At 52.6% G+C, this 22,760-nt stretch overlaps 1 protein-coding gene across 1 annotated transcript in view; it reads right to left on the reverse strand.

Annotated features, from left to right (window-relative positions):
* GREB1 (growth regulating estrogen receptor binding 1) overlaps positions 1 to 22,760 on the reverse strand; it is a 124,898-nt gene that overhangs the window by 21,797 nt on the left and 80,341 nt on the right. The window contains exons 11-21 of the mRNA XM_081264835.1: positions 21,936 to 22,121; positions 17,487 to 17,837; positions 16,254 to 16,382; positions 15,470 to 15,598; positions 14,505 to 14,702; positions 13,748 to 13,928; positions 12,222 to 12,417; positions 10,745 to 10,881; positions 2,639 to 2,978; positions 1,754 to 1,869; positions 517 to 716 (exon numbers count right to left, since the gene is read on the reverse strand). Coding sequence (XP_081120961.1) covers positions 517 to 716; positions 1,754 to 1,869; positions 2,639 to 2,978; positions 10,745 to 10,881; positions 12,222 to 12,417; positions 13,748 to 13,928; positions 14,505 to 14,702; positions 15,470 to 15,598; positions 16,254 to 16,382; positions 17,487 to 17,837; positions 21,936 to 22,121 — 2,163 coding nt within the window. The remainder of the gene's footprint in view (positions 1 to 516; positions 717 to 1,753; positions 1,870 to 2,638; positions 2,979 to 10,744; positions 10,882 to 12,221; positions 12,418 to 13,747; positions 13,929 to 14,504; positions 14,703 to 15,469; positions 15,599 to 16,253; positions 16,383 to 17,486; positions 17,838 to 21,935; positions 22,122 to 22,760) is intronic.

The following is a 22,760-nucleotide window of genomic DNA, read 5'->3' on the forward strand; positions in this document are numbered from 1 at the left end:
GAAGGCTGACAAGCAGGCCTCTGTCCCCATTTTCCGGTTCCCCGTCACACAGTCAGCAGGCAGAATACAATGGGGACTCTACATCCATCTTTCCCTTCTGCTACTCTGCACAAATCTTTTGTATCTTTTGTATCTTTAATATTATTGGCTTATGTTTTCCTGCCACACTGTTGAGTATGGCCAAGTGTGTCCTTTGAAAAATAAGCCTTCATATCTTAAGTCTGCAAATGAAACTGGCCTGTTTTCATATATTTTGATAATGGTCAGCAGAAAGTCGAGCTGATTCATACAGAGGGAATAAACAAGTAGATCTCATTCCTCCACCAAGCTGAATCAACCACGAACTTGAACCCTAAGAACAGCAGTTTTTCCTCCTGTTCTTGAAGAACTCCAGAGTGTGGAAGCCCCTCTAGGGACTTCCATCTTCCCATACCACCACAACGGGGGCAGAGCCAAATCCCAACTTGATGAGGGCCCTGCATCCTGGAGACAGCTGTGCACACCTTCTGCCCTCACCTTCTGTCCCCAGCTCCTCGTCCTCATTGTCTGTGCTGCTCAGCTTCTCCCCATCACTCTCCAGGGCCTCGTTCTTGGGTCCCTTTTCCAAGGGAATCTCATTGCTCACAAAATAGGCAGCCAGGCCCAGCTCCTGCTCCAAGGCTGTTCTCACCAAGCAGGAGGAGTTTATGAGACGCAGGTCACAGTACCTCAGGGACCTAGGAGAACGGGAGGTGTTTACTGAGTGTCTTCTGACATAAGGTACTGCTCCTGGTGACAAAGGGCAGCAAGATCGGGACCCTGCCTGCCTTCCTCACCAGACCCCAGGACTCATGCACCTGGGAAGGCCCAGGGAAAGTGCGACTTGAGTCTTATCAACAAAGAGGGGTTCATAGCAAGTCTCTAGGGCCCTTGCTAAGTACTTTGCCCTGCAGGTTATGTAATCAAAAGAGCACTTTCAGGTCAGACAAATGGGGCTTGAACCTCAGCCCTGCCACTTTTCAGTGATGGAAACTTCAACCAGCTTTGCAATTCCTCCGAGGCTCTGGTTTTTATTTTCATCTGAAAGATGGGAATGAACATGAACCACACATAAGAGCATTGTCCTGAAGAGTAAATGTATTAAGTGGGCGTTTAATCACCTGATCCACATTTAACATGTGCCAGCGGGTTTGCTGGGTACTGAGGACCTGAGTCAGGCAGTCATTGCCGGGTTGGTCTTACAGGAGACCCAGGGACCCCCTGTCCTGAGTGTGTAGCTGTGGTGGCCCAGAGGCCCCTAGGAGTTGCCAAGTGGACAAAGCTACAGAGACAGTCCTTCTTTTTGTCAAAACGACTGTCTCTTCCCAAGCAGCATCACTGTCCTTTCCCTCCCTACACCAGGAGTGACCTGCTGGCACAGCAATGGAGCCCTAACCCCCGAGATAATGCCACATTATGCCATGTGGAACTGTCCTCCCTAATAGTGACCCCCAACTGAGCTCAGGAGGCACTAAACCCTGACTCCATCTACAGGCCCCCCCCCCCCGCCCCCAGAGCCTAGTAACAGCCTCCCACCAGCCCCATGGTGCCCTCCAGGAATTAGGAGAAGCTCTCCACACCTCAGACCCGCCACACTGCCATCTGCTGGAAACCTGTGTAAATGCACAATGGAAATGACCAGGAGTGTGAATGGTTCCACCTGGAAGGTGGGCAGTGGGAGCCTAGCCAAGCTCCTCCCCCGCTACAGGCCCAGGCTGTGAGCCCCAGCATTCACCTTGGCAAGGACTCCCCATGCGGGTCCATCCCGCTAAAGATCAGGATGCACGGCAGGCCCTCCAACTCCAAGTAGGTCTGAGGCCTCCATTCTGAGTCCTCGATTTTCTGCCACATCTGCAGATATTGAAAAGAAGGCCATGAGCCACTACTTTCCAACTGGCCCAGGTCCAGGGGAAACCTGAGATCCTCCCACTGATTTATCACGTCCTCTGATAAAAAGGGAAGTTCTTTTTACTGCAAATAAGCACTCTGTGAGCTAAGTGTATCTTCAGTCGGGTGTGCATATTCTACCCCAGAAGCACCTGTAGACTGACTGATCCCGGGAGCAGATGCGTATCCTCGTGGCTTCTGACTCCTGTGTTCCCTCCTAGAGTTCATATTCCCACTCATCGGTTCCTTCAAGTCTCTCCCTGACCCTTTTGCTCACCCTGTCATGGAGGGTCAGTGAGGGCCCACCAAGGACAGGCACTGTGCTGGGCTTTGGTGACTGAGACAGGCACGGTGGACACTGGCCCTGCCTTACTGCCTGGGGAGGAGCTGGCTGATGGGATGAGACCTGGCCCCAGGTATTGGGGAGGGTGGCTTCCTAAAAAGGGAAGGGGCACACGCTCAGTTCTGTAGGCAACAAGCTCAACCGGGCAGGCGCACCCTCGGGGAGATAGAAAAGTGGGCTGCAACCCTGAGGGCTGAGATTGCAGGCCTGGTGTTGGGGACACCCAGGAATGCCACCAGGGGAAGGTAGGGGAGGCAGAGGAGGTGGCGGAGGTCTTGGGAGGCTACACTGGCCATGCCCGAGGATCTGCTCCCACCCCCTCCTGAATCCCAGCCCCTGCGGGCCCCCTGGCAACCCTCAGGCTCTCCTGCCCCCCAGCACCACGCCCACCTTGAGCTGCTTCACGAAGTGCTTCCCCACGGTGATGCCGGAGCTGGGGTTGCCCAGGATGATCTCGAAGTGCTCCTCCAGGGCCAGCCGCGCCCGCACGTGGGCCAGCCGCTCGTAGGCCACGGCCGCCAGGGGCGAGCAGGGCACCCGCAGCAGGACCATGAGCCCGTGGCCGCAGGGGCACTGCTTGGGGGCGTTGAGGAGGTTCTGCGTGATCTCCAGCGTCTCCACCGACGTGTGGTTCTTCATCTGCGGGAGGCCGCTCACCGCCATCATGGCGGCGGCGTAGTGCTGCACGAGAACAAAGGTCCTGATCACCGCGCTGTGCAGGCGGGGGAACCTGCGGGAACACAGAGAGACCAGGCCCGTGACCCCCGGCCCGCAGCCGCCGGCCAGGTCAGACCCGCGCACCGAGGGCAGGCTCTGGGGAACCGAGATGGAGCACAGGCTGTTCCTTCCAGCTGGGCTTGTGCTGCCGCTGTGTGAGTTTTCCCGCACTTGGCTCTTTGTAAATGCAGCCGCCACAACCCCCAGATTTGGGGACAGTCCCAAGGCACCACTGTGCTCATGTCCACTACAGGGAGGTCTCAGAAAGGTGAATAAACCTGATTTAACTTGATGGGTGAATGACATATCAGAGCACCTGCAGTCAAACCAACAAGCCCAGCTTTTGCCTTGGACACCTGGTTACCTCCCACCCCCCACGGAGGTGGTAGCTGCTGCAGTGACCACCTGCTCTACTAGGGTCAGAAACAGACTCCAGGGTATCACCAGAAAAACCCAGGTCACTGCAGATCACTGTTTCCCAACAGAAATAAATAAATTGACGTCCAGTCTATACTTGATGCTCTTGTGGGTTTTCTAGCTGGAGTACGTCCCCAGGGCCATACCATGGAGGGCCACCCTGTGTGTTCTTCCAGGGCAGCCAGCTCGTCTTCCACAGCATCTCCAAGCCATCACCTGCTCCTTCTCCCCACCCGGCCTCCTCCTCTCCTTCGTGCCAGCCTTAGCTCCTCAGGGAAGGGCTGGCCTGGCAAGCCACTCCCACTGTGGTCTCAGGGAAGGGCAGCTGGCCCTAGGACTGTCACATGAAAGAGACATGGTGGCCCAGGGACTATTCTGCCCTGCCCTGGTACCCTCGCCCAACAATACCCAGAAATAAAGAAAGCAGTGTGGAAAATGGTTCTGCTCCACGGACAAGCAGTGTCTCCCACTTCTGGCCAAGACAGAGCAACCAGGGTCAGACTCATCCTCCCACCTGGAACACGTATGAAAACAACAGTGTTTCAAGACCCAGGGCATCAGCCAGTGAGCTCTAAGCCATGTGAGATAAATGAGATGGGCGGCTGCCTAAAACATTTCTAGGATGCGCTCAAGAAGGAGAGGCCCAGGCAAGGCTCAGTCTCCCCAAGTTAGAGACCAGGTATTAGAACCTCAGGAAACCAAGGCAGCCAGAGATCACAACGCAAAGGACCAGGGGACCAAGAGTTACAAAAAGAATACGGAATTCCAGACATGTGCAGAGGGCCCCTAGGTCTTAAATGAGTAGGAATCAGTGCAAACATGTAAGGAAACTACCCAAGGTAAGAAAAGAGTTTCTTTGGATGCTAACAACTTACCAATGCCTCAAGCCCACACAGGGCTAGGACTGGTTCCTGTAGTCACTACCAATAGGAAGTGGGGAACTTTGTAGAGGATATGCAGAGGTTTTTGCTTCTTAGTAGGGGACTAAATACTAGATAAGTATCATGCTGCTGCAGCCTAGCAAAGCTTACGATCAAGACCTGAAAGGATTATTAAACTGTTTCCAAATAACTGAAAACTCAAGAGTAACAGGAATGAAACATCAACGGTGACCCAACAAGTTTAAGTTCATAATGTCTGGCATCTTCTCAAAAGTTACCAGATATGGGCTGGGGCTGTAACTCAGTGGCAGAGCACTTGCCTAGGATATGTGAGGCACTGGGTTTTATTCTCAGGACCACATAAAAATAAAACAAAGAAAATAAAGGCATGCTGGGTATCTACAACTACAAAAAAAATAATTACCAGATATACAAATAAGCAGGAAAATATAACCCATAGTAAAAACACATGGCGGGAGTCAATCCATAGAAATGACTCACAAGTGATGCAGAGACGGCAGAGCAGACAACAACAATAAAACAAACAGTGTAACTAAATCACTTATGTTTAAAAAATATTCAATATGTTAAGTGGAGATACTAAAAAAAAAAAAAAAAAACACAAATCCAATTCTTGAAATGGAAACCATGTGTCCGAGACAGAAGATAAAGTGGAGCTGGATTTGTCCTGCCAGCCACAATCAGTTGGCTCAGGGAACATGACCCAGGACGAGGCCTGGTTTTTCCTTGATATTTTTCAAAATAAGAAAACAAATCAGTTCTCTCTGGAAGCTGGAGATTGGGGTTCAGTGGTGACCAGGGGTGATATTTTTAGCACATGGAAGAGGCTGGTGTTCAAGACACACCACGAAGCCAACGGAGATGCCACAGACAAGGCAACGTGTTCTTGGGACTGTCTGCACACCTCACTTAACCTGTTCCTGAAAGTAGGTGCAGCCCTGCTGTTCTACGGTTTCTTTGAACTTTCCTTTTATTTCATGAGTCAAGACATCTACGGTTTCTTTGAACTTATTCCATGAGTCAAGACATCACCCTTTTTCCCCAAGAGAGCTCAGACTGGGTTTTTGTTACTTGTACCCTCGAGTCCTGACCCACAAACAAACACAGCAACACATCAGCTCATCAATGCACCTGCTGCCTGAAATTGTCTTTTTTCTCTTAGGAATCTGGTCCTGAAATACTCTGCCTTTGTAAAAAGTAAAAATAACTGCATAGGGTCAACATCAGATTAGACAATGTAGAAAAAATTAATAAACTTTAAAATGTGGCAATAAAAACTAAAATGAAACAGAAAGGAATAATGAGACCTTAGCAAGCCACAGGACAGTTCTGAGCATCCTGGGAAGCAGGGGAACTTTTGGAAAAAATAAGGCTGAAGTTTTTAGATGAAAACTCAATCAACTCAAGTCAAAAAGCATGAAGACTACGCAAAGACATCTTAATCAAATTGCTTAAAACCAGAGATAAATTTAAGTTTCTTTAAAGCAGATGGGGTTGGGGCCGGGGAAGCATTCTTTAGAGAGAAACTTGAAGGCAAGGAAAAGGCAGATGGCTCGTTTTAAACAACATGTCAGAAGACAAGGAAGCCACATCCCTGATGCCCCAAAAAGCAAAACAAAAAGAAAATTCAAACCAGAATGTTATCTTTCAAAAGCGAGGCAAAACACGGGCTGGGGTGGAGCTCTGTGGTAGAGCTCATGCTCATGTGCACGCAAAGATGGGTTTAATCCCCAGCAAAGCAAAATAAAATTTTTTCAGACACACAAAATGTGAAAAAATTCATCAGCAACAGACCTGCCCCACGAGAAATGCTAAAAGAAGTCCTCTAAAGAGAAGGAACGTGATACCAGATGGAAACCAAGTCTACACATAGAGATGAAGAACTCTAGCAAGAGCATGTGAGAAAATATAAAAGAGGGTTTTGTCACATTTTAATAGCTTTAAAAGATTATGGACTGACTAAAGCAAAAAAACTTGTAAAGTTTATAACATTTATAACAAAAAGTAGAAAACTTGGAGGCGAGAAATGGAAATTCCTGGTACAGTTTTAATCATCTTACATTATACATATCACTTGAAAATAGACTACAACAAGTTAAAGATACATATTGTAATTATAAAGCAACCACTAAAAATCACAACACAGAGTTGAAACAGAGAGAGAGAAAATGAGAGATTATGAAAAACAGATGGTACAAGATGCAAGATGGTAGATTAAAACTGACCAATAACCATATTAAATATAAATGGACTATATCAACTAAAGGGTAGAGATTGTCAGACTGGATAAATAGAAAGATCCTATAATAAACTGACTATATGGAATCAACTTCAAATACAAAGAAAGATACAAGTGGGCTTAAAGTTAAATGACAGGATGTAATAATCTATGCTAACACTAATTAAAAGAAAGCCAGAGTAACTCTATTAGTTTTAGAGTAGAATTTGAAGCAAAGAATATTTGGATTATTTCATAGTCATGAGAGAGTCAATTCACCCAGAGACACCAAAGTGTCACAAATGGAAGATAAATGCCATTAGTCACTGGAGAAATTCAAATTAAAACCACAATGAATTACCATTTCATACCAATTAGAATGGCTAACACTAAATAAAAAGATGGACCATACACATGCTAGAAAAATGTGAAGCTCTGGAACTCCCACACACATGGCTGGTGGGAATGTCAAATGAATCACTTTGGAAAGTAATTGAACAGTTGGTTAAAAATAAAATAAAATAAAGTCAGATGCTGCATGCCCATAATCCAAGTTAGTCAGAGGCCGAGTCAGGAGGACCACAAGTTCAAGGCCAGTCTGAGCAACTATCAAGAACCTGCCTCAAAACATTAAAAAAAAAAAAATCTAGGGATGTAACTCAGTAGTTGAGTGCCCCTGGGTTCAATCCAAAAATAAATAAAATTAAATTAAACAAAATACAGGAAATAATTAAACATATACCTACCACATAACACAGTCATTCTACCACTAAGTATTTACCCAAGAGAAATGAACGCATATGTCTAAACAAAACCTTGCACATGTTTCTAGAAGCTTCGTGTGGAATAGCCAAAACTGAGAAATAAAGTAAATGCTTATTAGCCAGCGAGTAAGTGAACTATGTATAACCATTCAACAGCCTTGGACTCTGGATACCAGCAACAACACGGCCCGGTGTAGGAAAAGCCAGACCCACAGAGCACCTGCCTTACGACTCCCTTTTCATACAACTCTAGGAAGTACACACTTGTGTGAGGCGCAGCAGGCAGGAGGGAGGAACTGCAAGGGGCAGAGGGAATGGTGAGGTTTTCCCAATGTGTACAAAGGTCAAAATTCACTGGATGACTTAAGCAGGTGTGGCTCCCTGGATGTCAGCTGTTCCTTAGTGAAGCTGTGATTTGGAACAAGACAAGCACATGGGACATAGCCACTGGTGCACAGCTCCAAACAGCGGCCACCTGTCAGGCACAGCCACGGGGCCAGCCTGGCTCATTCTTTTTTTTTTTTTTTTTAATTGTTGGTCGTTCAAAACATTACATAGTTCTTGATATATCATATTTCACACTTTGATTCAAGTGGGTTATGAACTCCCATTTTTACCCCGTATACAGATTGCAGAATCACATCAGTTACACATCCATTGATTTACATATTGCCATACTAGTGTCTGTTGTATTCTGCTGCCTTTCCTATCCTCTACTATCCCCCCTCCCCTCCCCTCCCCTCCCCTCTTCTCTCTCTACCCTCTCTACTGTAATTCATTTCTCCCCCTTGTATTATTTTTCCTTCTCCCCCTTACTTCCTCTTGTATGTAATTTTGTATAACCCTGAGGGTCTCCTTCCATTTCCATGCAATTTCCCTTCTCTCTCCCCTTCCCTCCCACCTCTCGTCCCTGTTTAATGTTAATCTTCTTCTCATGCTCTTAGTCCCTACTCTGTTCTTAGTTACTCTCCTTATATCAAAGAAGACATTTGGCATTTGTTTTTTAGGGATTGGCTGGCTTCACTTAGCATAATCTGCTCTAATGCCATCCATTTCCCTCCAAATTCTATGATTTTGTCATTTTTTAAAGCAGAGTAATACTCCATTGTGTATAAATGCCACATTTTTTTTTATCCATTCATCTATTGAAGGGCATCTAGGTTGGTTCCACAATCTTGCTATTGTGAATTGTGCTGCTATGAACATCAATGTAGCAGTGTCCCTGTAGCATGCTCTTTTTCTGGCTCATTCTTGAGCCTCCATGGTCGGCCCTAACAGGGTGCTGCACAGACAACACTAGGAAAAAATCGCTAGATTTCTCCATATTTTACTTTTAAGTCACAGAGGTCTGTGTCCCATCTCTTGTCCTTCCCACAAGCAGGTTTCCCAGCCTCGTGCAGGTGTCTGGGACACATGGCCAGCTAACAGCCTGGACAGGCACGTAGTGGCAAGAATGGTGACCTCTGTGTCTCATCTTCATCTCCTTCTATTGGCCAATTTCAGGAGAGTTTTCCAGACAGATGATTCCTAGGCAGGGTAGCTTGGCCCAGGGGAAGAATCCCAGACCTGCCTTCAGTCGGGGTTGCCACACACAGGCCACGTGAACTTGGGCCAAACATGCTCCCTCTCTGGGCTTCCGTTCCCACGATTGTAAAGTGAGGTGGTTGAGCTAAAGGATTCCTAGGAGTTCCTGAGAATGCACACACCCCAACTTTCCAAGGGTTGGAATTCTCTCCTTACTCCCTGAAACAGAAATGCAAACTCTGAGCGGCACAGGTGCTTCTAGGTTAGCAAAGGGGAAGCGAGAAGAGGGGCAGAACCGAGACTCAGACCCAGACACAGAAGCCCAAGCTGTCCACATGCACCTGCTACTGAACCTGTTAAACCCTCGTAAGAAGCCATTAGGAAAGAAGGTTCACTCTACAGGTCAGGACACAGAGGTTCCGCAGGTTCAGTGACCTGCTCAAGGTTAAAACTAATGAAGGGCAGAGCCCAGATGTGTGGATACGTGGTCAGAGTCTGGCTTTTTACTAGCTGTGAGACCTTAGTCAGTGTGGCTTGGAGTCAAGTGACCAGGGTCTGGGTCCAGTTTCACTATAAATTGCCCACGTGACCCTGGACAAGTGACCTAACCTGCCTGAGTCTCAATTTCATCTACAATATGGTGATAATAGCTCCTGTGCTGTCGAGAGGATTGTTGTGGGTAACAAACATGGGATTCTGAACCCGAGGTCTACTGCACACTGTACACTCGGCTCAGGGCTGCTGCAGGATAGGCAGAGCAGGCAGAGGCCAGTCCCCACACCTGCTGTAAGCTCTCACCCAGTGAGCTTATGAGAGCTCAGTGGCCAGCCTGTGAGCAGGAAAGCGGCCTCATCCATCTCCATTAGCATCACAGAACTGAAGGTAGCAAAGAGGTTTAGTTCCTCTAAGGGTGTTCTGGGGAACACTGATCCCAAGAGGTTCTGGACTTGCCAGCCTCTGGAGACCAAGGGCATGCGTGGGCAGACAGCTCTGAGGATTCATATGGGAAGAAATCCTATTGTTAACCATAACGTTTCTCTAACACGTGTGGCCACGGAACCCCTCCTGGCTTAAAAGCTGTTAGTATCCAGCCAAAGAAGTGTACCTAGGAACACAGCTGGAGAAACATGTCTAGCTCGATCCCTAAGCAAGGCAGACACATGGGCGCAGGGAGAAGCAGAGCCACTCATTTTGTTCTGAATTACACAGTCCAGAAAACAGCTGGCTCATGAGGTGTAGGCTCTGTGGACATCATCAGGCAGCCCAGAGAGCACAAGGGGTAGACTCTGTGACGTCATCAGGCAGTCAGAGAACACAGGTGGCTCACGGGGCGTAGTCCCTGAGATGTTGGGTCTACATAGACTCTGCCTCTGCCCTCAGTCTCCTCATCTGTAAAAAGAGGTCTCTTGTGACAGGGTTAACGGGGCTGACTGTAGAGCCAGGCTCACTCTGGGTTCTCCCTCGCCTCTGCCACTTGCTAGACCTTTGGCCTGAAAAAGTTATGGCACCTGAGCTTCGGTTTCTTTGTGAAATGGGGATCGTAACAGCAGCTGGCTCAGTGAGGGGGTGAGGACCAAACAGGATGAAGAGCACAAGACACCGTTCACTAGATGATGCTTGTTGAAATAAAGACCAAAGGCAGCTGTGAGGCCACCCTCCAAGCCTTCTGGTACTTGGCCTCCCACTCTCCTGCCACCATTGATGTACACACAGGCCCACATTCCACAATATATATGCCCATTCTTATCTCTAACATTTTCTACAGTCTGACCAAGACCTCACTGACCCAACATGATTCAAACACAGAAGAAATAAACCAGGGTCCCTCTAACAGAGGAACAGAGTCACCAGGGAGGGAGGGACACGCACTCCCTTCCTGGAACCCCCTGACTGGCAGTGCACACGTCACAGTAAGCCAGAAGCACTTCTCGGAACTTTGAAGAGAGACACGTACCTTTTTCCTAAAGCAGTAACCATGGCCTCAAAGGAGCTATCATATCTGAGCAAGGGAAGGCTGTGTCCCGAAAGGGTGGATTCAATGAACTCCGACAGCCCGAAGTACTTCTTATTTTCATGGTACAAATCCACTCCCTAAAACAGACATGAGCATCAGTCACTCAAAGGCTACACTTGCAGGGAAGAGCAGGAATCACAGGCCAGGCTTGTGGACAACCTGGACTGGCACCTTGAACTAGACTGTGCTGGCTGCTGTCCCCGGGGGTCACCTTGGAAACATCACCCTGCAACCCTTCTTCAGGGATGGTACACCCCATCTACTGCATTTCCCATTCCTTTGGCCCCATAATCTTCATCAGGGAGAAAACTCAATCTTTCTTTTTCTTTTTTTAAACATGTAAATTTCTTTGTTAAAATTTTTTTCCACAATTTTAATTTGGTTTTAGGAACAGATGAATCAACTCTTTTGTATTCTTTTGCCATTAAAATCAGGAGGGGGGGGGGGAACACATTTATCTAGCCAATCTTACATCGACATAAAATTCCTCCCAAAACAACATCAGAACTTCTCAAACTTCAGAGCGGAACACAGCTGAGAAGACTGTTTGAAACACGAAGGCGTGAGTTCTATCCTCAAATAGGGTGGCTCAGGGCCAGCGCCAGGGGTCCAGCAGCTGGGTCATAGCATGGGTCCACCACGGTCTCAGGCAAGTGGCGAACCCCTGCCTCATCCTCCCCGAGGGTCCATCAGAAACTTTCTCCGCACCTGCACTTGCATGTGCTCAAAGGCAGAAGCAGGTAGGGTCCATGGCAAGGGCCATGTCAACAGTGGCTGTGACCTCACTGGGGGGAGCCCACAGGTCTGAAGGTGAGCATCAGCATTTAAGTGCTCTGATGAGTGAAGAACCCTGAAGAAATCCAGAATTCTAGGATGACTTAGTCCTTGTGTAAATAGCTAGAATCCAACCACCCAGAATCCTCAAACTACCAGAACTGGTTTGGTCTTCCACTCTGATGAGAAATGGCAGGTGATAAGCAAAGGTTGGAGGGTGTGTGCTCAGTTTGAGGAAGGAGATTTGGAGCGTGGCTGCCTAGGAACTGGAGATAGGAAAAACAGGAACATCTCCAAGGCTGCAAGCTAGGCACAGAGGTGCTCTGTATGGAGCCCAAATCCCCAGAGCCCCCAAGCCTTGATTTCCAACATCTTTATCCCATGCCATGAAAGCAAGTGTTCAAAAAGCTGCTCATAGCCATGAGGGGACAAAGTGCCAAGCACTGTACTCTGTTACTAAGATGGGCGCAAAGTGACAGACTTGAGGACGTTTTCCAAAAAATACCAAGAAGGCTTTAAAACTAACCCTTGGTTGAGGATCCACAGAGCTGGAGCCCACTCATCCCTCCAAAGACACCAGTCCAGACTTTGGCTAAACACGACCTCTCCACCCTCAAGCATCCCGAGGTCCAGCAGCACTCACGTTACTGTAGGAGACGGGCCAGTGGATCTCGTTGTAGGGGCTGATGAGGGTGTGTTGTGTCTGCAGCGCGTAAGGGAAAGAAGTCACATGAAGGGTCACGATGTTGGGGGCTTCCTTCACCTCCCTGCAGTTGAGTAGTCGGTCCACCAGTCCCACAGGCAGGTCACTTTGAGAACAGAGGTTATGAACAGCACTACTGAGGGGGGAAGAGAAAGACAGCATTACCCCTGCAGCTTTGCAAGTCTATGAGGACAAAGCAGTTGCACATTTACAACTAGCCCCTAACTGTGCCTCAAGCTGAAGCTTATGGCTCTGCCCACGACCAGAAAAAGAAAAAATGCTTGGACTTCAGACACCCGTCAGGAACTCCCTAACATTCCTTCCTTGAGGAAAGTTGGATGGGTGGGGTGACTGTAGAGGATTCTCACAGGATACATAATGCATCTACCTTGGAACAGCGACTCATACCCAGGAGTGCCCACTGTCCACCTTCGGCCCAACTTGGCTGTGTACCATCTCCTTCAGGAGGCGATGGCAATGCAGGTGAGGAAGGGGCTCAGGGGCCAGATGAGCCTCCTAAAGTCCTACCGAGTGTAAATGATCCAAGGAGGGGAGGAAACGGCAAATGTAGAGCACTACGGGGACAGGAATGGGGAGCTTTGGGGCCAGGGCTCTGAGAGACAGGCCCAGCTTGGCTTTGCAGTGAGGAATGGCCTCAGGATCCTCCTCTGTAAATCCAGGGGAGACAGAAGGATCAGCGCTTCACTTTTTGGGTGGCAGGAAGCCACTCTTGAGAAATCTCCCCCCAAATGAAGATTTACAGATAGCTTTTTCTATCATTTCAGAATAATCAGATTCACCAAACCCACATCCGCTGATGGATTATAAACCTTTGACCTATGTGATCCTCCATGCCCTGGCCAACCTCGCTCTGTGACCCTCACCCACCTCAGCATAATACCTACCTGCATAACCCCAAGGCCAAGGCCCTGGAAATGACCTTTCCCAGTGAACAACCAGCAGACCCTGCAACTTCTGGCTGACCTACCTGAAATTCATCTGGGTTGACATTCATTCTAATTGAGTAAAATTGCCCTCAGGAAGGGCGGGCACCAGCCATGATCCATGGTCCTGGAGTTGCAGGGCCTCCATCACAGAGGGGTGGGGCTGGGGCTTCCCCTTCCCCAACATGCACCAGTGTGGCTGCTTGTTGCCAGTGGGTCATGGAGAAAATGTGACAGGCTGCAATTCAGGGGCCCTGACTGCCAGCCAGCTCTGCCACTAACCCCTGCCCCAGCCCCGACCCTGAGCCAACGTTTCCCTTTCTAGCCCTCAGCTCCCACAGTGATAAATTTCAGAGGCTGCGTTAGGTGATCCCCGAGACAACACCTGACTCTAAGACTCTAGAAAGCACCATGGCACCTGCCTACAATACCAAGCCCCAGCAGACCGCTTCCCTCAGCCCCAAGTGTCATCCATATTTGGAAGGAAGAACATGTCAACTGCCAATGACCATTTGGTCTGACCTCACAAGATCCCAGTGGGCATGATCGTGGATTAGCACAAAGAGCGTATGCGGGTTCTGGAAGGAGTTATGCAGAAAGGCCTTAAATCTCGTCTGCGCCTCTGCATCTAGCTTCAGAACGTACTGCTCCACCCGCTGCTTGGTCATGGGCTCCTTTTCCAGGCCAAGCTCCAGTAAAACACCTGCAACACAGCGAACACGTCAGCAGCTCCAACACTGCCGGCTCGTTCCTGTAGATAACAGATGACCATCTCCTACAGGCAGGCCCCAGCTGCAGGGGTGTGGACTGCAGGACAGCTGAGCAGAGGGCCGCCCTGAAACTGCTCTGCATGGGAGGGGGAGGGGCCTGGCTGTGTGCATGGCAGCCACCCGGGGCACAGCCAAGCGGGCTCCATGAAACCAGGTGAGACCAAAGAGGAGGCAGAAGTGCCACATCCAGCAAAGCCACTTCTCAGTCTGAATGCACAGATGTTACCTCATGCCACTAAGATTGACTGCATGGAGTTGAGACAACAGGGAAAATGTTAAGTCATTGGCTCAAGGGACACAGAGAAGGTTCAGGTCCTGGTTCTACCTTGAACAGATTCTAAACTCTTGGGCAGGTCACATTGCTGAGCATTGGTTTCATGATGTGTACAACTGGGGCAATAATAGTTGCTCATCTTTTTAATAGCAAAGGACGCTGTTCACACCCAAATGTGGGTTTACGGAGAGAAGAGCTCCTCCACCAGGCCTCACGTCCCCCAAAGGCCCCATACCTGAATGCCAGACGTGGAACAGGGTCTGCTGGTAGGTCACTTCCGAGGGCGGAATGCAAATTAGAAAGTCCACCTTCTCGAAGGAGCCCAAGTCCAGGTTCTGGGTGCTGGAGTCCGCAATCGAGCACACGTGGGAGAGGAGCTTCTGGGCCACTGCCAGCTGGAAGGGCCGGACGCCATGCGGCTCCAGGTGGCAACCTGCAGCCAGAGCCCCAGGCGCCAGGTGAGCCCAGAGCAGACGGCTACTGCCGGCCCTTGGCTACGGAGACAAGGAGTGAGCCAAGCCCCGCCCAGGGGGGAAGGGGAAATCACATCTGCCCAGTGCCACTCTTAGCTGTGCACCAGGGAATCACCAACGCATCTCTCTTCCTTAACAATGCCAGCATGAGCCAAGAGCCCAGGAAACAAAGAAGTGACGACTCTGCTGGAGGAGGGGACGAGGGCAGCACCCGGGAGGTGACAGTGTAGCTGGACTTTGGAAGAAGTCTGCAAGCTCCCCAGGAAGGAAGGAAACCTCACAGCTCCTCAGAACTCAACGTAGATTAAAAATCCCAACAATGCATTGATGGGAAGGAAAGTGGCCCAGAGCAAGGTACGACCTCAGGAGCGGTCCCAGATGAGGTTGCAGGAGGAAAGAAGGTGTTGTCTTTAAAGACCAAAGTTCAAATCAGGCACTGGTCAACTCTGACTCTAAGGAGATGCCCCACCTTCCATAAGCACCCGGATGTCACCTCCTCAAAGCTCCCAGAGCCCTGTGAGTGCAGCTTCACCAGGGCAGACCCAACCCCAGCTTCCTCCATCACCACTACACATACCTGTGCCTCCCCATCTCTCACTGTGTCACCTGTCCCCTCCCCATCACTCACTGTGTCACCTGTCCCTCCCCCATCACTCACTGTGTCACCTGTGCCCCCCCATCCCCTCCCCCATCACTCACTGTGTCACCTGTGCCCCCCATCACTCACTTGTGCACACAGGTGTCCCACTGACGTCCAGGGCTGCTGCTTGAGTGACAGAGGAGGCAGGGAGCAAGGAAGAAACATGGCCTTGATTTTCCTGGTGGAATTTGTCCAGTAGAATGTCCATGTCCCCCTCTGCCCGAGACAGAACAAACAGAAGTGGGCCTCCCCTCTCATGGATCTCAGGAAGCACCCCTGGACCAGCTGCCGTGTGCCTGGTGCCTTCCTGAGGCCCAGGTAATGGGAACAGAGACATGGTCGTCCTATCAAGGAGTCCACAGCCCAGTGAGGACACAGGTATGTTCACCACGTCCACTGTGCCATGACAAGGCAGGTGCAGGCAGAGTAAGAGGGAGCCCTAAAGGTTAGAGAGGCAGGGTCCCAAGGCCCTCCTGAAGAGGGGAGGGTGTGAAGCTCCCTAGGGGGACAGGGGAACCAGGGGGGGGGGGCAGGTGCTGGCAGCACCAGACACACAGGAAGAGCTTTCCAGGGAGAGGCCTCGGGCAGTTTGGGACTTGGAGTGGCCGAGGTGGGGGGAAGGAGCACTGAGACAGTAAGCACTTTCCCAGCCCCTGGAGAACCCTACAGCCCCAGCAGGAAGAGAGAGCCAGAAACCATAGCCCCAGTGGGAAAAGGAAAGGAAGGTCAGCACCAGTGCACAGACGGGGACCACAGCGCACCGTGCTCAGCCTCGGGAGGCCACAGGTACGACACGGGCACACATTACCCCCCCTCCACATTTACTCCTGACTTTTCAATGAAACCTTCTGCACCAGCCTCTCAAGCCTACCTGGGCAGAGGGTGCTAAAAAAGGCCCCCAAGGAGTCCACCTTCCCCGTCACCAGCTCGTAGTGGACTTCCCTCTGGTACTCCGCTGGGCTGAGGAGGCTCTCAGAAAGAATCCGGGCTTGGTATTTTCCTGGAAAACAAACCACAGCTTCTACTGCCTCTGTTTGGAACCTTTAAGGAGAGGGTCCTGCCTTGGTGTCTCTCCCCCACCCCAAGTCCAGCACCACACCTGGCAAAAAGCAGGTGCGCCTGTAGGTTAAATGAATGGATGGCATACACCACCCTGTCCCAGTGTACCGGGATAATAGGAGGGACCCAAAAGGCTGAGGTCGCTTAGAGAAAACCCTTGGATGCCATCATCTCCTTCACCTAGCTGCATCACCTTGGACTGGTCACCTACCCTTCTAGACCCATAGACCTCATCTGTACCAGGTGACTGACAGCAGCCTCAGTCTCACAGGCTTGCCGCCAGGTGACACAAGAAAAGGGTGGTGGACACACACAGAGGCTCCAGGTTTATTACTGAATGGCTGCTTAAATCCAGGTGAAGAATTAGTAAAAAATGAGTTTAGGATCAAAGAATGTTAACGGCAACTGAGACAGTACATAGGAACAACGTGCATTTTTTAGGCATATAGAGATATAAAAATTCGGGTTGAAAATACTCAACATCTAGGAACCTAGGAACCAAAGGTTCCTGAATTTGGTGTCAGGTTCCCAACCAGGACCTTACTCCAGGAGGGCACTTGGATCCCCAGCCCCTGGAGTGATAGCCATGCACAGCAGGTTTTCAGAGTATTTTTATACTTAGTTAGCAAGTTGGCTCATTAACCCCCAGAAATACTTGAAGGCCATTGTTCTTATCCCCATTTGATGAAGACACTAAGGACCAGAATCTTGGTGTGAGTGGTCAGCCAGAGTGCTGGGCACTTAGTGGAACCAGATTTGCAACCAGATCTATTTGGACCCCAAAGTTGGCCCTAATCTCTCCAGGGAAGAAACAGGACCTGCTAACCACCCACTAGAGCAGGAATGGAATTTTAGCGAAGCCCATCTTCTGGGCCTTGAGCCGGGGCACCAGACTGCCTTCCAAAATGATACCTGGCAGACTTCAGGTATCATCGGCTCTTGCAAACCCAGGGTCCCCAAGGCAAAAGGGAAGGACCCACCAAGGACAGGGCCTGGGAAATCAAGGTGGCTGGTTTTCCCACCAGCCAAGAGGTGGACAGCTCACCAGTGACAGCAATACAGGAGTCAATGGCCGCGTTCCGGCAGGCACAGATGATGACCACGTAGTTGGTCTTGGCAAGTTTGCCCTCAATGAGCAGGCGGAACATCTCGGAGAGGCCCTCAGCCAGGGAGTAGGCACACTCAATGACGTGCACGCTGTCGTTGCAGGAGCTGGCGGCCAGGCCAGCCAACCAGGGCAGCTGTGCAGAGGTCACTGGTGTTGCAGTGCTTGGCGCAGGTGGGTAGGGCTGGGACGGCACCTGCTGGTACTGCCGGATCTCAGTCAGGTGCGACTCACGCCAGGAGCGGAGGAAGATCTGCTCCAAGTCCTCCATTAAAGGCACCTGGTCTGCCGCTGAGGAAGGAGGTGGAGGACATCAGTGGGTGTGCGAGGTGTAGGGCACGGACAGCCTGACACCAGTGTGGGACATCTTAGAATAACACAACTGAGGCTGTCACTGTGGATAGAGGCTACAACAGCTGAGAACACAGGAGGGCGTGAAGCCTGCCTCCTGCCTAGAACCACACCTGTCCTCCTCCTCCACGGCCCTCACCTGTGCTCCCCTGGCCTACGGCCCTCACTGTCCTCCTCCTCCCATGACCCTCACCTGTGCTCTCCCTGGCCTATGGTCCTCACCTGTCCTCCTCCTCCCATGACCCTCACCTGTGCTCCTCCTCCCATGACCCTCACCTGTCCTCCTCCTCCCATGACCTTCACCTGTCCTCCTCCTCCCATAGCCTTCACCTGTGCTCCCCCACCTATGGCCCTCACCTGTCCTCCTCCTCCCATGACCCTCACCTGTCCTCCTCCTCCCATGACCCTCACCTGTCCTCCTCCTCCCATGACCCTCACCTGTCCTCCTCCTCCCATAGCCTTCACCTGTGCTCCCCCACCTATGGCCCTCACCTGTCCTCCTCCTCCCATGACCCTCACCTGTGCTCCTCCTCCCAAACCCTCACCTGTCCTCCTCCTCCATGACCCTCACCTGTGCTCCTCCTCCCATGACCCTCACCTGTCCTCCTCCTCCCATGACCTTCACCTGTCCTCCTCCTCCCATGACCCTCACCTGTCCTCCTCCTCCCATGACCCTCACCTGTGCTCCTCCTCCCATGACCCTCACCTGTGCTCCTCCTCCCATGACCCTCACCTGTCCTCCTCCTCCCATGACCCTCACCTGTCCTCCTCCTCCCATGACCCTCACCTGTCCTCCTCCTCCCATGACCCTCACCTGTCCTCCTCCTCCCATAGCCTTCACCTGTGCTCCCCCACCTATGGCCCTCACCTGTCCTCCTCCTCCCATGACCCTCACCTGTCCTCCTCCTCCCATGACCCTCACCTGTCCTCCTCCTCCCATGACCCTCACCTGTCCTCCTCCTCCCATGACCCTCACCTGTCCTCCTCCTCCCATGACCCTCACCTGTCCTCCTCCTCCCATGACCCTCACCTGTCCTCCTCCTCCCATGACCCTCACCTGTCCTCCTCCTCCCATAGCCTTCACCTGTGCTCCCCCACCTATGGCCCTCACCTGTCCTCCTCCTCCCATGACCCTCACCTGTGCTCCTCCTCCCAAACCCTCACCTGTCCTCCTCCTCCATGACCCTCACCTGTGCTCCTCCTCCCATGACCCTCACCTGTCCTCCTCCTCCCATGACCTTCACCTGTCCTCCTCCTCCCATGACCCTCACCTGTGCTCCTCCTCCCATGACCCTCACCTGTGCTCCTCCTCCCATGACCCTCACCTGTGCTCCTCCTCCCATAGCCTTCACCTGTGCTCCCCCACCTATGGCCCTCACCTGTCCTCCTCCTCCCATGACCCTCACCTGTGCTCCTCCTCCCAAACCCTCACCTGTCCTCCTCCTCCATGACCCTCACCTGTGCTCCTCCTCCCATGACCCTCACCTGTCCTCCTCCTCCCATGACCTTCACCTGTCCTCCTCCTCCCATGACCCTCACCTGTCCTCCTCCTCCCATGACCCTCACCTGTGCTCCTCCTCCCATGACCCTCACCTGTGCTCCTCCTCCCATGACCCTCACCTGTCCTCCTCCTCCCATGACCCTCACCTGTCCTCCTCCTCCCATGACCCTCACCTGTCCTCCTCCTCCCATGACCCTCACCTGTCCTCCTCCTCCCATAGCCTTCACCTGTGCTCCCCCACCTATGGCCCTCACCTGTGCTCCTCCTCCCATGACCCTCACCTGTGCTCCTCCTCCCATGACCCTCACCTGTCCTCCTCCTCCCATGACCCTCACCTGTCCTCCTCCTCCCATGACCCTCACCTGTCCTCCTCCTCCCATGACCCTCACCTGTCCTCCTCCTCCCATAGCCTTCACCTGTGCTCCCCCACCTATGGCCCTCACCTGTCCTCCTCCTCCCATGACCCTCACCTGTGCTCCTCCTCCCAAACCCTCACCTGTCCTCCTCCTCCATGACCCTCACCTGTGCTCCTCCTCCCATGACCCTCACCTGTCCTCCTCCTCCCATGACCTTCACCTGTCCTCCTCCTCCCATAGCCTTCACCTGTGCTCCTCCTCCCATGACCCTCACCTGTGCTCCTCCTCCCATGACCCTCACCTGTGCTCCTCCTCCCATGACCCTCACCTGTGCTCCTCCTCCCATGACCCTCACCTGTGCTCCTCCTCCCATGACCCTCACCTGTGCTCCTCCTCCCATGACCCTCACCTGTGCTCCTCCTCCCATGACCCTCACCTGTGCTCCTCCTCCCATGACCCTCACCTGTCCTCCTCCTCCCATAGCCTTCACCTGTGCTCCCCCACCTATGGCCCTCACCTGTCCTCCTCCTCCCATGACCCTCACCTGTGCTCCTCCTCCCATGACCCTCACCTGTGCTCCTCCTCCCATGACCCTCACCTGTCCTCCTCCTCCCATAGCCTTCACCTGTGCTCCCCCACCTATGGCCCTCACCTGTCCTCCTCCTCCCATGACCCTCACCTGTGCTCTCCCACCTATGGTCCTCACCTGTCCTCCTCCTCCCATGACCCTCACCTGTGCTCCCTCCTCCCATGACCCTCACCTGTGCTCCTCCTCCCATGACCCTCACCTGTCCTCCTTCTCCCATGACCCTCACCTGTCCTCCTCCTCCCATGACCCTCACCTGTCCTCCTCCTCCCATGACCCTCACCTGTGCTCCTCCTCCCATGACCCTCACCTGTGCTCCTCCTCCATGACCCTCACCTGTCCTCCTCCTCCCATGACCCTCACCTGTGCTCCTCCTCCCATGACCCTCACCTGTCCTCCTCCTCCCATGACCCTCACCTGTCCTCCTCCTCCCATGACCCTCACCTGTGCTCCTCCTCCCATGACCCTCACCTGTCCTCCTCCTCCCATGACCCTCACCTGTCCTCCTCCTCCCATGACCCTCACCTGTCCTCCTCCTCCCATGACCCTCACCTGTCCTCCTCCTCCCATAGCCTTCACCTGTGCTCCTCCTCCCATGACCCTCACCTGTGCTCCTCCTCCCATGACCCTCACCTGTCCTCCTCCTCCCATGACCCTCACCTGTCCTCCTCCTCCCATGACCCTCACCTGTCCTCCTCCTCCCATGACCCTCACCTGTCCTCCTCCTCCCATGACCCTCACCTGTCCTCCTCCTCCCATAGCCTTCACCTGTGCTCCTCCTCCCATGACCCTCACCTGTGCTCCTCCTCCCATGACCCTCACCTGTCCTCCTCCTCCCATGACCCTCACCTGTCCTCCTCCTCCCATGACCCTCACCTGTCCTCCTCCTCCCATGACCCTCACCTGTCCTCCTCCTCCCATGACCCTCACCTGTGCTCCTCCTCCCATGACCCTCACCTGTCCTCCTCCTCCCATGACCCTCACCTGTCCTCCTCCTCCCATGACCCTCACCTGTCCTCCTCCTCCCATGACCCTCACCTGTCCTCCTCCTCCCATGACCCTCACCTGTCCTCCTCCTCCCATGACCCTCACCTGTCCTCCTCCTCCACGGCCCTCACCTTTGCTCCTCCTCCCATGACCCTCACCTGTCCTCCTCCTCCCATAGCCTTCACCTGTGCTCCCCCACCTATGGCCCTCACCTGTCCTCCTCCTCCCATGACCCTCACCTGTGCTCCCCCTAGCCTACGGCTCTCCCCTGTCCTCCTCCTACCACGGCCCCCACCTGTGCTCCCTCCACCGCTCTTCACAGGTGGCTCCTTCTCGGGGTCCAGGTCTACACTCAGGCCCTTCTTGGTGATTCTGAATTGCCCCACGACACACACGCCTGCCTTCCCCGATTCCCACTGCTTCCTTCTCTCTCCCACTAGATGGGAACACCCCTAGGGCCACATGTCTTATCTCCTGCTGCCTCTGTGCCTAGAACAGCAGGTGAATGGCTGAGAACGGTCTCTTCCAGCTCTCTCCCGCCCCTCCGGCCGGCAGCTCCTCCCTAGCAGTCGCCCCTGAGTGGCGAGTTGATGGCAGAAGAGGCTCACCCAGCTGGACGAGGTAGTAGACGGTGAGCAGAAGCTGCATCTCCTCCGAGATGGGCTGGATGCTGGAGGCTCCGCACTGTTCGTACGCCCTGGAGATGGACTGGGAATTCTGGTAGCAGGTGTACAACAGGGGGCTGACCACCACGTCGCTCAGGTTCCCGCAGAGGTAAGGGAAGTTCCCGTGGCCTAGGAAAGAGACAGCAGCTACCTGGCAACCGGCCTCACGCGAGCTATGGCTCCACTCACGCGGGGTCACCGAGCGAGTTGGACTGGGGAGCTGCCCCGGGTCTCCCAAGTGCCCCTTTCCATCCCACTCTGCCCTCCTGGAACCTCGGACGACCTAGGATGACCTCTGATGACCAACCACTCGCCTGTTCATTTAGTCCAAGCACAGAGAGGAGCCGCTCCCCCAGAGCCAGCAGCAGTGACCTTGGGGCACCTCACGTGCTGCCCTGCTGGGTCTCTGGTGGGTGCTGCTCGCCCGTCCTTGCCTTCCTGGCCCCCAGGGCCTCTCTGGCCAGCTGAGTTAGGAAAACATGTCACTGTCCCGGGAAACTGACAGCCCTTGACAAAGGCTTCGGCTAACGTCATTCTGATGTCAACTCTCAGGGGCAGAACTGCCCAGCAGGGTCCAAGCTCCTCTTCACCATCACGGGTGTCATGACCCTGTGTGTGCAGCTCACCTCTCTAAGCCTGGGTCTCCCCATCTATAAAGTGGGGTAGAGACATGGGTGCTTGTGGGGTGGCTGAGGAACCAAACATAAACGGGTGTGGTCTCTCGCACCCGGAAGGTTCCCCGTCTTGACAGTTATTGAATCCCACCGG

This window comes from Spermophilus citellus, assembly GCF_964194105.1.
Source record: "Spermophilus citellus genome assembly, chromosome: 13".
NCBI classification, from domain to species: Eukaryota; Metazoa; Chordata; class Mammalia; order Rodentia; family Sciuridae; genus Spermophilus; species Spermophilus citellus.